At 39.2% G+C, this 18,600-nt stretch overlaps 1 protein-coding gene across 10 annotated transcripts in view; it reads left to right on the top strand.

The window, feature by feature from the left end:
* The window catches only part of TBC1D5 (TBC1 domain family member 5), a 539,520-nt gene that overhangs the window by 483,891 nt on the left and 37,029 nt on the right, over positions 1-18,600 (top strand). For all 10 annotated transcript variants that reach the window (XM_063113715.1, XM_063113719.1, XM_063113718.1 and 7 more), the window contains one exon: positions 1,557-1,720. In XM_063113715.1, the coding sequence (XP_062969785.1) occupies positions 1,557-1,720 (164 nt within the window). The remainder of the gene's footprint in view (positions 1-1,556; positions 1,721-18,600) is intronic.

Here is an 18,600-nt window from a genome sequence, read left to right as displayed (position 1 = left end):
ACCTGCTTCCCCTACTTTTGCCTGACTCAGTAAATAGTAGCTCCATCATTCTTCATGCTTAGGCCGAAAATTGGGGGTTAAACTTGACTCCTTACTTTCTCTCATTTACTGATGGGTTCATCAGTAAATCCAGTTAATTTTGTCCAAATTCTGACGAATTCTACCACCAAGCTATGGTAAGTCTATGTACTTAGATTTTTGCAGTAGCAAAAATTGGTTTCCCTGCTTTTGCCTTTGCCTTTCTCCCCATCTCCCCAATTCTATTCTCAGAACAGCAGCTAGAGTTATCCTTTTAAAATGTAAGTCAAATCATGTCACTCCTCTGCTCAAACCCTTAAGTGGCATCTCATGGCTTCCCTTTTCAGAGTAAAAGTAACCAAAATTGTCTGTAAATCTCTACCTGGTCTAATCCCCTGCTTGCTCCCAAACCTCATCTCCTACCCCTCTCCCCTCACTCTTAGCTTTTTAGCCACACTGGCCACCTTGTTGTTCCTTGAACACACAAAGGCTTTAGGGCCTTCGTACTTGCTGTTTTTCATATTTTCTATAATTCTGGTGCTTCATCATCTTCAAGTTTTTGCTCAAATATCAGTGCCTCAATTCTCAGTGACACCTTCCCTGATCATTCTGTTTAAAATTGCAATACCTTCCTCTGACACTCACACTCCCATTACTACTTTGTTTTCATAGCACTTATTATCATCTAAAATCATATCTGTTTTACTAATGTGTTTGTCTCTCCTCACTAGATAGTAAACTCCATGAGGGATGGGATTTTTGACAGTTTTAGTGTCCACTGTCTCCCCATACCCATATGTATCTGGCCAGGTCATTAAGTCCCCATAATAACCTATGAGAGTATTCCTATTATATAAATGAGACCTGCATGGGTCTGGCTTCAGCCAATTCTGTATGCTGGCCTTCTACACCAAGCCACCCTCTCAGCAGGATTTACTAGAGCCCTTGCTCCTGTCTGAACGCTTTATGACTCCAGATCTTCTCAGTAAAAAAGGCAGTGCTGGGGATCACAGATGTACCTACTCTAATGAGGGGATAGGTCTAAAAAGAGGCCCTGTGAGCCAGCACCTTGTTTCATTTTCAGATTCTGCCATAGGCTGGGGGTAGCCGTATGAAAGAGACCCTTTTGAAAAACTTTGGCGAAGAATTTAGATTTTTTTAATCTTACCAGTACAATGTGCACTGTAGAGGTTCTGGTTGGTATAATTAAGGGACGATTCCATTAGTGAAAGAAAATCTAGTCATTTAACTGTTGATTTATGAGGGTTGGATTTTTTAGTTTTTTTATGTGTGTACAATACTTAGATTCTTGTAATATAAATTACATTTACAAAACTGTCATGGCACTTCATTGTTTCAGAAAATTGGCAGCTAATACGATACATAAAAATGCACGCATTAGTACCCCACAGCATCATTATGTTGACAGTGTGAACAAAGTGATGCCTTAATTGATCATCATTCATTAAAAGCAGTAGAGTCAATAGCTTAGTGAAAGAGTCTGGTATTTCATTACTGCTACTTAATTTTTCTTACAGGGCAAAGTTCTAAAAACATCAGTTCATCTCCAAGTGCTGAGAGTTTGCCTGGGGGAAGAGAATTCACTGGCTCCCCACCTTCATCTGCTACTAAAAAAGATTCCTTTTTTACCAACATCTCTCGTTCTCGCTCACACAGCAAAACCATGGGCAGAAAAGAATCTGTAAGTATTGAAGGGCAGTTCTCTTTTTATCCTTCATTTTCCTCTAGAGTGCTGCACTTTGGAAAGCTGCTTTAGTGACCAGTTTTATAAAGCTCTTAAAACTTTTACAGATTAAAATGAATGATTTCATCAAAAGTATCTTAATTTTATTATTATAATTTAGTAATATTTTAAGGCTATGGTCTATATTACACTCAGGAAAAAAAGTAGCACCAATTTAAAAGAAGTTAAGTTTTTCCCAAATCCTAGTCCTTTTTCCTCTATAAATGCCTTTTTGTCAAAGCCTGTTTTTTCTCTAAAATTTAATGAATGACATTTTACCAAATAAGAGATTATGACACTTGAAACAAAGCAAAGTGTTTTTTTCAGTTTTAAGAATTTCTTGAAAATTAAAAATAATCATTTTGTCAATTGTTTGAAAAAGCTGTATAAACTACATTTGAATTATGGTGTTTTGATAGTTGCTTCTTTCTATACATTTCTCATAAGGACATATCCAAAGCATATCAACTGCTTTCAAAACCTGGTTGTGTCTGAAATTGTTATAAGCCAACTTCACAAGCACTTCACATTTAACCACATTTTATAGCTAGTTTAACCTCTAATATTCTAATATGAAGAACTCATCTGCCTGCTGGAGGATAATGCAAATGTAAAGTTAATACAGAAAAGGATCTAGCTATAGCTGAAATGGTCCTAAATTAGAGAAAAACAAACTTTAAAACCTTTGAGAGATAAAATTTAAGGTGTGTATAATAGATAACATCATGATATCTATCTGTATGACCTTGTATGCCCTTGGGCAAGACACTCTGCTTAATCATTTTTCAACCACCTCCATCTGCAAATTAAACAACATACCTTGCTCTATGAAGGGAAGAATTCACTACATCCTTTCTTGGGGCCCCTTTCAGTGTGTAGGAACTGTGATTCTGTAGTTTATAAAAGAGTGAAATGGACTTTCATATAAAGATGGCACCTTTAACGTAAGTATTTAGCTCCACTCTTCCCTAAAACTCCACTGTGAGGACAATAGTGTAAAGGTAAATCCTTAAAGAATAAGAAAACAGGAGAGAAGACAATAGCAACAAAATTTAGGTACTTGGAAAATAGATGGCTCGTGGTAACTAAGCAGCCAAAGAAAGCTAAACCCTAAGTCAGCAGTAAGTAAAAACCAAGACACATCTTGACTTAGATTGTAAAATTCTCTAGAAGCTCAGGAACTGGCAATGAGGATGAAGGTATAATTGAAGACTTGAGAACTGGTCAGTAGTTTCTTCAAGAAAAATTAGATTCCCTTCGCCACTCTAGCAGAAGACTGGAAGTTTAATTCTCTGAAAAGTGTAAAGTATAACAGAATGTCTCCGGACCGAGAGAAGTCAGGCACTTTCCAGTATGGGACTACCCTACTGGAAAAGGGGTGATGAATATATTTAAATAGTAAATTTGAGACCCTTCAGGAGTCCCCCACTTGCTTCCCATCCCCCACTTGCTTCCCAGAGTACCAGTATGTATAACCCTCCAGGCAGGAGATTGCAAGTTTTGTCTAGGCGAAAGACACACACACACACACACACACACACACACACACACACACACACACACACACACACACACACACACACACACACACACACACACACACACACACACACACACACACACACACACACACACACACACACACACACACACACACACACACACACACACACACACACACACACACACACACACACACACACACACACACACACACACACACACACACACACACACACACACACACACACACACACACACACACACACACACACCCCTTAGGGCTTCTCCAAAGAAACAGCCAGTTCACTTTACAGTGGAGCATGCCCCATCCAAACACAAAATTTCCTCTTAGCTTTTTAGTTTACACTATTTTTTTTTTTTTTTTTTTTTTTTTTTTTTTGTCTTTTTCGTGACCAGCACTCAGCCAGTGAGCGCACTGGTCATTCCTATATGGGATCCGAACCCGTGGCGGGAGAGTCGCCGCGCTCCCAGCGCAGCACTCTACCAAGTGCGCCACGGGCTCGGCCCTAGTTTACACTATTTTGTATGAACAAGACAGCCAAGGATCACCAGACACTTGAAAAGAGCATTTGGTAATGAAAGACAAGTGAAAACAAATACAAAAAAGCTGCTGGAAGGACAGTCATTAACCCCAAGGAAAAACAAAGTATATGTAGGAAAAGAACAGTTACAATAAACCTTATAACTGAGCTCTGACTAGAATTTACTTAGACATTATAATGTAAGCCTACTGACTGTTAATCTAATGAAAATCATGCTATAACTATCGAGAAGATGAGGGGTGTGAACTGTGTGTGTGCATGGGGAGAGGAGGCAGCAGGCATGGTGGGCAGTAGAGCTCATCTTCATCTTCCATAGTGGGAAATCAGTAGGTAATACTCTCTAGAAAAATCAAGAAGTAGCAATATAAGCTAGAGATTTACAGGTGGAAAACAAAACTCCCCAAAATTGGTGAAAGAATTGAAAGTGGTTGCTTTGGGGGAGCAGGAAATAGAGGGTGGGGTTGTGGGAACTGTTTTTCATAACAAGCCTTGTAGAACCATTTGACTCTTCAAGTGTTTCATATATGTTAGACTAAAAATAATAACTAAGAATTACAACAAAAATGCATATGTATCAGCATAGTAAATTAGAAGAAGAGATGTCTGCCTATATAAAGAGCATGTCTATGAAGAACCAGAATAAGGGAATAACAAATGAGAAAGGCATATGGAGACATGTTTCATTTGCATTCTATTATATTTTAGTGGCATATGGATTAGTCTACAACACCAATTAATTATTTCTCTTGATACTGATACTGTAACTTAAAACTGAGAATTTGAGCAAAAATAGAAATAGTGTAAGTCTAACTCCCTACATAGACCTGCTGTGAACCCAGAGACAGAATGCAAGTTATCATTCAGAATTTAATATATTTCCTAGTGTGGGAAGGAAATAGACAGAAATTTTCAAGAGAAAGTTCATGGTTTTCCAAGTAATCATTTTATCTTACTATTTTATGAAATAATGTGTTGCATCAGTGCATTTACCAGTTCTCCCCCATTCTGGGTACTTAATAGAATTGCACCTCCTGTCCACTGTGATCTGTCAGTCACATGACTAGTTCTGTCCAGTGAGTTGCGAGTGGAAATGATATATATGTATTGCCACTGCAAGACCATTCAAAGGTCTGTTTTCCAAACTCTGGCACAATGAGCAGAGCCTACCTGCCAACCCATGATAGTATGAGTGAGAAATAAGCTTTGATTGATTTAAGCTTCTGAGATTAATGGTTATCACAGCTTAACAGTGCAGAGTTGGAAAATGCTGAGGTCTATACCTAAAAATCATTTCCCCATGGGGGCCACCAGCTGCTACCAGAGTGGTCTCAGTGGCACCAGAGCTTGTGACTGGGTACCTACCATCCCTGGGCCCACTTTTCTTTCATTTCTAGCCCAATGTGGTGCGATACAGGATATTTCATGTCCTCAGAAAAGTTCAAGGTAGTTTTTCATTAAAGTTATCATCATCAGTTTCTCACACAAACAAGTGGCCAGAAATTGAAGCAGACATCACTTGCTTTGGGTCCCCTGTGCCTTAAACTATTTATCGATACCTTTCAGATTTCACTACCTAGTTGATCTTTTATAGTGGTCCAAGGGTCAAGAAATTGTTGATGTCAGTTAGCAAAAGACTAAAATCATAGTGGAAAACGGGCATAAAACCAAAAATAATCTAGTAGTAGCTGTCAGCCTAAGTGTCCTGAAATCTGCTTGTAATGGTGTTTTGAGAATGATTTCCAAAATCAGTATAGATGCAACATATCCAGGACAAGCACCATCTACTCTGTTGTAGAATTTCCTCTTAGTAGTGCCTTTTGATGCATCATATACAGCCTTTCTGTAATCCACAGGCTATCTTTTTTAGATGAAGAGGTATAACATTTACTACTGTTAATGCCCCTGATTTGGCCATAGAATAAAAGGGTAAAATTCAGCTAAGTCTTTAAAAAGGTAACAAATGAAGGTTTGTGCCAGATGTTTGTAAAAGACATCATTATACTTCTTCACTGAAACGTGAACAAACTAGTAGAAAGTGTTAAAAATTGACCTCACTTTATTATCGGTAATACTTTGTCTTGAGGACTGGCATTTATTTATGAAGTAAATTTTCTCTCTGCCTTGTTTCTGAAAAGAGCCTTTAGGGCTCATCTTATGCAAACCTAGGTTTTAATTAAGCCCTGGGGTTTTTTGTTATTTTTTTTCTTTGCCTCTCTGGAAGGTAAAATTGAAAATTTTGTTGTTTTTTATGTTTTATGCTTTATTTTACATGATAGTATAAATGACATCCAACACTTAGTTTTCTAGAAATCTATTTTAGTCGGTCATTCATCTGGTTGTTAAATGAATTTTTACTTGTTTTAGCACTGTTAGTCATGTTCTGTGATGGTTGCCAAATCATTTTCTAAGAATATCTTTTCTAAGGTTAGAGAACAGGGAAAATGCTGAATTAAAAAAAAACTCAAAACTTGATTTGTCTATGTGAATAAGTTCTAATATTTAAGCACATCAGCCAATTAGAAGTATTTTTTCTAATTCCTGATAAACTGCAAGATATTTTGCTGTGCTTTGTGATATTTATATACCAATCTCCAAGGATCTAAAAGTATCCATGGTTCAGAGTCCTCTCTAGACCACAGGAAATCAAAAAATGTCTGATCTGGAAATCCCTGAATAAAACGGGATGCATGATACCTATCACCTGAGGGCTCACAGCACTACTTGGGGGTGCTCATCCTGTGTATTTATGACCCCCACGTGCACTCACCATAGCCCTTTAGTAGTTTGAAAATATACTATGGTCATACTAATACAATCTATTTTTGTAATATTTGTTGATTTATTCTTTATTATGACAAAAAGTAATACAAAAATAATAAAAGTAAAAAATAACAAAAAGTAATTGACAGGTGGATGAAAACAAATTTGAAACAGACTGTTAGTTACTTCTGGAAGTATAGACAACTTGAACATTGCCTAATCCTTTTCAGGCTATGTTCTAGAAACTGGAATTTAAGACATTATATCTGTATATGGAATATAAGGGAACAGTTGCAATGAGGGTGCTTACAGAGGAATTGGGGGAGGGGGAAAAGTTAAGTAGTTAAACTATCTCATCAACATTAAAAGCATTATATGATTAAATGCCAGAGGAGCAGTAAAAACAGACAATATGGATTCAGAAGACAGACCAACATGGACTGTGTTGATCTAAACAAGTTTCCTGTGAGAGGTAGGCTTGGACCAGAACCGTGGACATATTTCTTCTTCCAGTAAATACAGCCATTGTTTTATGAAAATCCAAGAGCTTCCTAGGACAGGTAGCAGTGATGGATTTTGAATAGCAGCCAAAAATATCTGCTGTAGGAGTTCTCTGCTCCTTCATATCCCCTGGCAGAATGTAAAATAATTGGAATAGTATCAAGTTGCTTTAGGTAAAAATGAGAGATTTTATTATTAGGAGGATAATAGATTAATAAGAGGTTTCCTCAAATGAGGAGACTTGTTTATTATTTCAGATAACAAGAGCTCTGAAATAGGCAGGTCTAGGGTTAGATAATTCAGATGGTCAGGGACGTCACCATCTTTCCACTCTGCCATACTCAGTGTTGGCTTTGTCCTCAACCTGCTGCCATCATGTACTCAAAAGGGCTGCTACACAGCCAGGCAGATCAAGATCTCTGTCTCTCTCTGTCTCTCTGTCTCTCTCTCTCTGTCACGCACGTGCACGCACGCGCGCACACGCACACACGCAAACACCCCCCACACACACACACACACCCTTCTAGAAAAGTCTATCTGGGAGTTTCCCAGCAGGTTTTTCTTCTTATCTCTTTGGCCAGAATTTAACCATGCCCACTCCTAATCTCTGGTAAGGGGAAAGGTTAAAAGAGGCCCATGACTATGGACAGGCTGTGAGGGGATGTTATGAGGCAGCTGACAATATGATATGTGAATTATCCCCGAAGTCTTAATATCCAGAATGGTTTATCTTATCCTTTCCTGAAATATTTGCATTTGAAAAGAACCAGCTCTGTTGTAATCAATCATGTTTTAGTGGTGGATTTTCAGGCAACTTGACTTAGGTTGGTGGGTGAAAGAGAGAAATTGGGCAGAGGGACCTTCCTAGGAGACCAGAATTTTCCTATTTATCAGATTTTCTTTTTAATCAATATTGTATACTTCCTAGGAGCACATATTATGTGGAAAGTATTGATTGTAATGGATTTGTTTATGGTTTTCTGGATGGAATTGAAAGCTGACATCTAGAGTTCATCTAATTACAGGATTTTTCAATTCATAAGTATATATTTGTAATGTTTCAATGTTTAAGCAATAATGTTAATGATAACTGGATTAAAATACAGTCCCATCTAAAATACATTCCCATTTAATGTAGTTTATTAAAAGAAATAGATATAAATATATTTTACTGAAAGAAGTAGATATAAAATGAATTTAGGAACCAGCAGATTTTTTTTTTTTATCTTCTTTTAAGTCTCATGGTAGGAATCTTAATCTAAAGCTAAATTAACTCAGATATTTGAAACGTGACATTTAGTTAGTCATTCAATGTTATATGAAGCTTGTTCATAATCTGTCTGCCAATAAATCAGCTCCAGGTCAGGGAGGAGAGACCATTTATCTTTGTGGAAGAGATCCTTCCATCTCCATCTTTTCTCCTCACCCGATTCATGTAATTCCATTGCAAAGAAAGATGAACATCAAAGGGAGCGTCATAAAAAGCTCTGTTTTCAACAGTTTATAGCATGACATTTTAATTTAGCTTTTGTAAATAGGTTTTACAGCCAACTATTTAACATCCTTATGCTTCAATAAATTTATTTTAAACCAAAAAATCTGAGGAGCCTATGAAAGTAGAACCTCAGGAAATGGAGTGCTACACCTTGACTGCGATGCCCTTTGTAGGACGGTGAAGATGGTGCCTGCTGGGGCAAATGAGACATTCGCCCACTTCACGCTGGACCGCCTTCTTCCACCATTCTTCTTTATCTCCATCATTCCCATAGCATGCGGAGATGCCAGATTGTGCCCATGCTGAACCCTGCCTGGGAGGCATAGACAGTAGTTTGGGGAGAACTCAAGTGAAGCAATTAGAAATATTTACAGTCCCTAGCCAGAAATTCCTGTGGGATTGAATCATGCTAAATTAAATGTATCACTGATAGCATTTGCTTCTTCCAATGACCTTTCTTGGAACTTGACATTTATTTATTCTTTTAATGCCACATTGCCTTGGGGACAGTTATTTGTTCCCTAAAGTGCGCATGTGCGTGGCAAGGAAGGAAATGAGGGCTTTGAATTGTCCTGTGCAGATGGAGGTCAGCCAAGGCCAAAGGCCAGATGGTGGAGGCTGTAAGATTGTCCTTCTCTTTCCCCATGATTGGCATCACCACCCTCTCCTACACAGCATCTTCCTGCTTTTATTTTATTTTAACATTTACTTGTACATTTTTGTGGGGTGCAGTGTGTTGTTTCAACACATGCATATACCACACAATGATTCAGTTAGGGTAGATGGCACAGTTTTGTACTCATTAGTCCACCACTCCTCCCCCTCACCATCCACCCCTCCTGACCTCTGATAACTATTATTCTACTCTCTACTTCTATGAGAACCACTTTTTTTTTTTTAGATTCCACATATGAGTGATATCATGCGGTATTTGTCTTTCTGTGCCTGACTTACTGCACTTAACATCATGGTTTCCAGTTCCATCCATGTTGCTGCAAATGATAGAATATCATTTCTTTTTATAGCTGAATGGTATTCCCTTGTGTATGTATATATACCACAGTTTTTTAATCCATTCATCCATTGATGGGCACCCCTGACCACCATTAGTAATCCATTCATTATGGCATGGTCCTACAATCTAATCACCTCTTCAAGGCCCCTAGCATCTCATCATTTATTCTTTGAAATGCCTATGTTAAGTTTTCAGGAAGTTGTATGTTTAGTCCACTGGGCTTTCATTCCTTTGCTGCTGTCAGAAGAATTCGAGGCCTATTAAACAAAGGGGGAGTCTGTGTCAGGCAGGCTGTCTTCACCTTGCCCCTGAAACGTTAAGGCTTAAGAACACCTTTTTCATTGTTCCTCATGGCTAAAGCTGCTGTGCCCAAGGAGTCCTTTGGAGGCTTGGGCACCTTTACCAAAGCTTCCTCTCTTTCTCTCAGCTCTGCCACTTCCCCTCACAAGATGCCCCTGTGTCGGGAATGCATACACCCAGAAGCATTGCAGGTGGTGAGCACCAGGAATCTCACACCTGACGCGTGGGGGCAAGGGGCAGGCGGGAGCTCAGACCTAGCCTGTGCTGGGTTCACTATGCAGCGTACTCTGGCCTGGAGGCTACATTTGCCTGGGGCGGGGGCACTTTTCTCTGCACCAGGGTAATTCCCACTACCTGAGTCCTGTACCAAAAGAGGGTGACTTTTAGAAGCAAGTTTTAGGTCAGTGGAGAGGGACCTGCAACTGGTGAAAAATTTCAGGGCTTTCAATTTTGTGGAGGCGATAAAATAAAAAGTGTGGACGGTGCAAGGAAAACATGCTAGCATCAACGTGAAGAACTAGTAAGACGGAAAAAAATTCATTTGACCAGAAGAATAATACCAAGCATAGTCATTGACAGAGAGTTCCCCATTCGTGCCTTGTTTATCCTCTTAATAAGCATGTCTATCATTACAAATGCATCTGATTAACTTTGTTATAAGTTGTATTTGATTAGATAAGTGGACTTGGCTCACATAAGCTTGACCTTGATGCCGGGTGTCTGTCTGCTTGTGAAATACAGCTGGTCACAAGCAGTTTTCAAAAATATCTGAAAAAACAGCCAAGATCCTTCTCAGCCCTGACATGACAACGTGGCTGAAAGATTTAAAAAGCCTTGAATAAATAGATCACCAGAAGACAATATAATCAGATTCCCAAACTTCCTTTTTATTTAGGATGATAACAGTTTCCCTCAGAATTGTTACCAGGTATAGTACAGAATTTGTCTACAGGTCTATCTGTAGCCTTATCATTTCCCGTCAAAATGTCATTTTCCAAAGTTACTTTGGTTAGTAGATAGACACTTGAACAGCAGCAACTCGAATTATGTTTATAATAAGCCAAGAACAAATTGGCTTTGTATTAAATCCTAGAAAGCGATGGGCTATATTTGAAAAGAATAAAGAAAAATGTTTCCACTTGAAAAGCAGCTGTGAAGGGAAGCTTCTTCCCCACCCTGCCCGCCCCCATCATCTGTGCGTAGACTGAGAACGAGACTGTGATTCCTGGCTTTGTGGTTGTGTAGCCCAATTTTTTTTTCACCTTTGATATGCTTGTAGTTCTGTTTTAAAGTGTCCTATCTTTCTTATTTTACCTCTTTAATGAACCTCTTGGAGGTGTCCTGGTCTTATTAAATAAACCAAATCCAGTCGTGCCTTGTCCCTGCAACAGAAAAAGTCTTTCAGACCAGGTTGTCTAGGATCCCCTCCAGGTAATCACTCTGGCCTCTTGATCATCATCTTTTTATTCCTGGAGGCCTTCCCCAAGGTAGGACCGTTTGCAGCATTTACCTGAATCCTTCTGTGTCTCCCTTCAGATATCTCAAGGGTTTCATTAGCAAGTAAGGAACCTGCAGATTATATCGTTGACCTGCCCCTGCCCCACATACAAATATACACCCACTACCACACAGTCCAAAAATTGAAGGAGGCCTCGTATACCAAATAATGCCCCAATCAGTTTAGAGTAAACAGTGAAAAATGCTGCCAAATTGCTTAACTTCAGGATGTTCTCAGCCTGGATTCTTGGCAATCTTTTGGATTTGAAGCATATTTGTGTACTCCACATGCAGCTCCTATTCATTCATCATGATGTAAAGATACATACTCCATAAAATATCAAGAACAGTACTTTTGAAAATGAAATAGAGGAAAATAAGAATGAAATGAGCATAATACCACTATGTGATGATGTTAACATTTATGGAAATGTTAAATTCAACTCTAGACAACAGTCAAACTTTAATATCATTCAGCTAGACGTTGATTAAACTATTAATATCTATCTACTGCCCAGGATAAGTGAGGTGTAGATTTTTTTTTCTCAATGTCTATAATCAAAGTCACCCACACTCATGCTCTATTATGACCAAACTTTTTTTGACAGCTTTGATAAAGGTCTTCAGAATTAGGTTTGAAGGTTGGGCAAGCACATGATCTTTTTCTCAAATAAATGAGCAGGCCTAATTCTTTTGCCAGAAATTGAGATTTAAATATCTAAGATGGACTAACTAAAGAACGTCTAAATGCCGGACCTTGCATTTCACTCCAAAGAGGCTGTCCTTATTTAGGATGCTTTCAGCTGCATATAACAGAAATTCTGACTCAAACTGATTCTTATAACAAAGGAAGTAATTAGCTCAAATAAATCCAAAGGACTTCTCATTTCTGGCCACACATTAGAATCACCCGGCGAGTTTTGAAATCAATACTGGTAATTGGAAGAACTGAATCAGTACCTCTGAGGGGGAGCCTGGGCTTTGGTAATTGTTAAAAGCTCCCCAGGGTATTCAGATGTGCAGTCAGTGTTTCATACCACTGATTTAGAAGTTCATCGATGTCTTCAAGAACCCAGGTTCTTGCCAGCTCTTTGCCCTGTTTTGCCCAGAACATGCCCTTCCCCAAGTTGTAAGCAAAACAGTTGTAACAGTTCTAGACACCATATCCATTTACCAACATACAGAGGAGAAAGACATACCATGTGTTCCTGGGACATTCTTGTAAGTTAGGGTTGCCAAATAAAATACAAGATGCCCAATTAAATTTAAATTTCAGATAAAGAATAATTTTTTAGTAAGTCTCAAATATCTCCTGGGACATAGTTATTCTAAAAAATTATCCATTATTTATCTGAAGTTCAAATTTAAATGTATGTCCTGTTTTCATTCCTTAACATGGCAACCCTATCTTAAGAACAAAGACTTTTTCAAGAACCACCCACCTACACTTCCCTTTATGTCTTGTTGACCAAATTTCCTAGACCCATGACTAGCAAAGGTAATGGGATTACCCTTAAATGCATCAGGCCCAGCCCCCGCCCCACAGCTGTAGATTGGGTTTGGTTCACCTTGAGAGGAGGCTCCCGGCTGCAGGGCCCTCTAGGGAAGGAAGACACAGAGCACCAGCCCTACGCTTACAGAGAGTCAGTTCAGGCAGCATTTACGTGCAGTTAACGCTGAGTGCTGCCATGATGTCTAGACTAAAGCTTTTCTGCAAACATTTACTTTTGTGGAAAAAAATATAATTGTCATGAATGTATTCATCTTCACATGAACAGTCATCTTCAGAACAGTCAGTTCTAAGGTGGGTTATGTTCTCAAAAATCACTGTGATATGCACAGTCATGCATTAAAGACCACAGCACTTGTGGGGAAAATGGGAGTGGGGCACAACACTCACAAAACTTCATAAGTGACGCATGAGACAAGAAAGAAACTTAATGAAAGTGGTAGCGTGGTGATTAAGAATAAGTGATTAAGAAAATATAAACTGTAAAGCTACATGACTACACCAGTTGTCGGGTTGAGACAATAGCTATGCTAATTGTATGGCTAGGGCAATTCCTAATTAAAGCCAAAATGTTTCATTATTTTAGTTACTCTAAGTTTTCCATTTGTATTGTCCAGGCTAGGGGTTAGGGCCCACAGACCCTTCAAACCCATTGTACAGACTCCTCACACACAGGTCCACGCTAGGTAATTGGGAAAGATCCTGGGAGCCATTTGCAAATGACATGAGCTCAGTCCTCAGCAATAGCAGAAGCAGCAGCGGTGGTGGCCTCTTGGGGCACCCCGGGGGCCCTGGCAGCAACAGCTTGCAGCAACAGCCTCCAGCAGCAGTAGCAGCCTTCCCGTGGCACCCCCTGGGGCATCCCAGGGGCCGGGGGCGCCCTATGGATCAGATCCACTCATCCTTTATACTCAAGTCCATAACCCAGGACACCTGGGTGCACATGTGCAATTACATTAGACAATAACCAAGGAGCACCTGGGTGCATGTGCATGTTTATATTAAATGCTCGGCAAGATTCTGAACATCTGAGGCGCCCTGACCATTTTCCTATATTTTCCCAACAAAATACTACAAAATACTACAACATGGCACCTTACCTTGAGAAAGACCTGAAGCTTGGTTGGGGAAATAGACAACGGGAAGATTCCAGCTGCGAAGTGGTGGAAGCAGAGTTATCTGGAATCTGATGGATTCAGGTTGTGACGCACTGAATTGAAGTAGCTGGCAGGTATCTGCAGTGTGTGTGTAGGTAGTTTGTGTATTCCTGTTTTCCTACATATAGCTGGGTTTAGCTAAATGCAGTTTTCTGCATTCACGTAGTGTTTCTTAAGGATGAAATTGTGCATAAGCAAACGTGAAGTTCAAGTTATGCTCAGTTATTCCCTAATCCATCGATCTCATTGGAACACATTCACATTTTTAAAACAAGCATTATAACAGAAGTGACTCTACACTGAGTTTGACATACAGCTTCTGTATTTGGCGAGTTGGAGGAATGAGAATATAGAAAGATTATACCATGTATAATGTTTTTTGTTCTCAGTTCAGTAACTGGGTCCCATGTTAATTAGAAATTTGAGTAAATTTATTAATGGTCAAATACATCCAAAGTATTTCACAGCACCCACTTGCTCACTGTGTATGTCTGTGTCACAGTGTCTCACTTCCATTGGAATTCTGCAGGGGCCCTTTCTCCCTAGGACAAATTCCTCAATTTTGAGGCATGGCTCGTAGGGCCTTTGACGATCTCACCCTGTGCAGCCTCATCAGCAATCCTCCCTCCAGCTCTTCCCCGGCCCCTTGGGAATGAACAGCTATTTCAGGTTCCTCAAACCAAGTGTGCTGTCTCACGCCTCTGTGCTGTTTTCCTCCACCATCTCTCCTGACCAAATGATTCACTTAACCACGAAACTCACAGAATTCCAGTCTCACTCAGCCCTGACACCTTGTGTCGCATGGAGCGAGCCTTCCCTGCTACCTTCTAGAAGCTTTTGGCACTTGCAGTCGGTAGCCGGGGTCTTAGTTAAGCTGCAGATTCTAGAAGCCCTCCCCGAACCTAGAGAAGCAGTGTCTTGAGAGGGTGGGTGTCCTCCATGATCTGCAAGTGCATCAGAGCACTGCTTGTGTTCACTTACAGGGCTCTTGCAGGCACTTGTCTCTATCACTGTATCCTCTGTGCCAGATACTGTGTTTGGCACTTGGTAAAAATTTAGGAATAAATGAATACTGTTAAGGGTTTTGTGCGTTGTGCAAATACTCAGATGTATTAGGCCTCACTTTGGCGTCCTCGAGGACCTAAAAAGTCACCTCATTTCTCAGTGGCATTTATCAGCCACTTATAAAAGCTAACAGGAATTGTTGGTATTTAGTGAGAAATGGGGTTTTTGTAAATCATTTTAAGGAATGAATTATCAAAAATGTGATAGGCATAAGAATAAACTAGGTAATTTAGAAAATGATTTCCTTCTCAGTTTTTTTTTCTTCTCGTAACTCTCAGAATTCGTAGTGTTTATGTTAAAAAAGAGAACTATCAAAGCTGTTCCAACGCGTGGTTTCCTTTACCAATTGTACTTAAAGGATTTCTTAAACCATGCTTGATCCTCAGCTTGGATTTGCTGCAGGGTGCAGTTTTTGTTTGTCTCTAATTGGGACATTATGGGGGTCAGTTAGCCCAGAGAATGATAGTTCAAGTGTCTGCATTTCATCCTCACATGGGTCAATTAACTTTGCCATAAGAAAAACAACCTTGGCCAAGGCCCTTCTATCTGGGTCAGCCATTGTGCAGACGCCTACTTTTGGTGCCAGGAACAGCAAGGGAGAGCATGCAGATGGTTCTGCCCAGCCAGCAGCTCTATGAGAAACCCAGCTGGAGGCCCTGGTGCTGGCCGGGTGGTTGCGTCAGTTGGTCTGATCACATGTAAATGGAGGGGGGAAAACCCTCTGTTAAACAGAGTAACATCTGTGCTAATTGGCTTGGTGGAGGAGAGAGCTGTATGGGTTTACAAAAGATTGGTCAGATTGCCTAATTATAAAAATACAGCATGGAGATGACAGCCTAAAAATCCAAAAGATGGGGACATTTCTCCGCAAATGCCATTTAATTAGACTCCCATACACTGGCCCTTCTTAGAAGAGACTTTTTTCCCATTTAAAATGTTTAAAAGACAGGCAATCACTTTAACAACTGTGCTTAACACTTTTATACCTTTTGAATTTCTGTAGTGCTAAGTAGTTACTAAGACATACCATATGCATGTAATTATTTATTTAAAAGAGCAGTTTTAGGACTTTTGCAAATAATAAGGTTTGTAATTATGCCAGAGAAGTTTTATTCTTCCTCTGATTACACCTATGTGAAGTTGGTCAGAATTCAAGATTTTATTTTAATTTCCAGTATATTTATCCAGGATTGTAAGCTTATTCAGGTTACTTTAGAATTTGCAGCACATGATTCTGTTTTCTGGCACCATTCTTGTCATTTCTCTTTATTCTATTTATTGTTGTTTTGTAAGCAACTTCTAGAAAGGCAAAGTCAGATTAGAATAGCTCACAATGTCGAAATGGTAGTAGGCATAAAAGCATGTTTCTAAAAGCTAAAAGTTCTTAATAAATATTACTGTGATTTTTATAAAAATATCTTCAGAAAATCACAGATGATTTAAATACTATGAATTATGGAAGTGTTCTGTCATTTTCTTTTCATTGCATTCATGTTTGAAAAGCATCTTTTACTCTCTGATGCTTACACACAGCCTCTGTTTATAAAAGTTATAGAAGAGAGCATGCATAATCCAGCAAAATTAGTTTATATTTCATTTGTGTGTTTTAACAAGAAATTTTTAATTGCTTGTGTTTATAGTAGAATAAATTGATACCTAATGGTCTAAGAATTAGCCTAAAATGGAATAATGGAGCCACTCTGTACAGAGCTCACCAGGGAGGCTGGAAAGCTATCTTGGAAGCTTGTCACCCTGCTTCTCGCCTCTCTGCATCCTACTCCATGTTGAGAAGAGGTCTTTTGGACTATTACCAACTATGCATCTAGCCGTGCAGCCATCTGTTAAAACTGCCTTAAAGCAGGGAGATAGTGGAGTATTTCACAACCTTCCCCAGAAGATTGGAAACTGTATTCAGAAGTAAATTAGAAGGGCATGAAATGGGTCACCTAAATCCTTGCCATTCAAATTGTGGTTTATGTACCAGCTACACAGCACCCCCTGGGCCCTTCTTAGAAATGCAGAATCTCAGGCCCACCCCAAACCTAACTAAATTAGAATGCATTTTAACAAGATCCCCAGGTGACTTTTGTGTGTATTAAAGATTGGTCTAAGTAAGATTAGTTGAATACCAATCAGAAATGAGATTTTCTACATATAAAGCAAGCTGCAAATATTTCCTTGTGTGAACATGTTCTCCTTGTAGGTGATGGCTAAGTTCTGATGGTTATAGAATGCTTTCCATGTATGTCCTCTGTTCCAAATATTTTGCATGTATTAGCTTTTTTTAATCTTCAAGGGATGCTATAAGGTTGCTGCTATAATTACCTCCCATTTTACAGATGAGAGAACTGAGTCATAAGGAGGCTGCGGTTAGCTTCGTCTACAAAAAAAAGTTACTAGTCATGACTAGGCAATGGGAAATTTCTGCCTTATCACGAAGAGCCAAAGAATAGAAATGGAGTAAGAAACAAAGATCTTTGTTTACTTCCTCAATAAAAATTATGAGAGACAGCTGAATAAGAAAACAGATATTTCTTTCTCTTAATTTTGTGAGTGTTACATGTTATATTTTTAAAATATTTATAATCCATTTCCCATATGTCCCAACCACAGTGAGCACTGAATTAATGAGCACTGATCTGAATTAATTATTTTAACCTGCCAACACCTGACTTACTAGAGGATGGGAGGGGAGATAAGAAGAGGTTCGTTAATGGATACAAAATCATACCTAGATAGGAAAAATCACAAAGAAATGATATAGTTTTTCAATGATGAAATATGCTAACTACCCTGATTTGATCATCACACATTGTATACATTTATTGAAATATAGCTCTGTATCCCATAAATATGTACACTCAATATGGGTTAATAAATAAACATAAAACAACAACAACAAAAGATTTGGAACTCTTCTACATGTAAACCAAGGAAGAGAATGTGGAGTTGGTAAGTAATTAGTCAACTCCAAGTTGCAGTATGGTAGCTAAAATGTTTTGCATGGAAAAATAAAGGTATTTCCATATACTTCACCTTCTGGCCCTTCTCTACAGCTCTTGGGCTGCTGCAGAGGAGGTGTTGAGACAGTCTCTGAACATTAGGGCAGCTGAAGCAGCACAGTCAGAGAGGGGCTGAGCTGAGAAAGGCCTGACTTAGACTCGCCTAGCCTCCCCAGTTTGGAGGCAGGCAGTTTTTAACTTTAAAATTAGAAGGAGGCAATGTTCTTTAATGTAGTGGTTTTTATTCAGCTTGCTAGAGGAAAGTGAAAAGTCATGTAAAATCCTGCTGAGTTTGTATTTCAGTGACTTTTCTGTAAGCTAGAATATGCAGGAAAGAGCATCCCCGTTACAGCAGGATGTGAGGTGGAAGAAAAGGTCTCAGTGATTGTTAGGAAAACCCATCTCTCAGGACAACTCCAGTGTCCCCTAGTAGTTTACCACTTCAGTGGTGAGACACTGCAGTGCTTCAG

Source organism: Cynocephalus volans, chromosome 11 (assembly GCF_027409185.1).
Source record: "Cynocephalus volans isolate mCynVol1 chromosome 11, mCynVol1.pri, whole genome shotgun sequence".
Lineage (NCBI taxonomy): Eukaryota > Metazoa > Chordata > Mammalia > Dermoptera > Cynocephalidae > Cynocephalus > Cynocephalus volans.
Note: the sequence above shows the minus strand (reverse complement) of the source record. Positions and strands in the feature narration are given on the sequence as shown.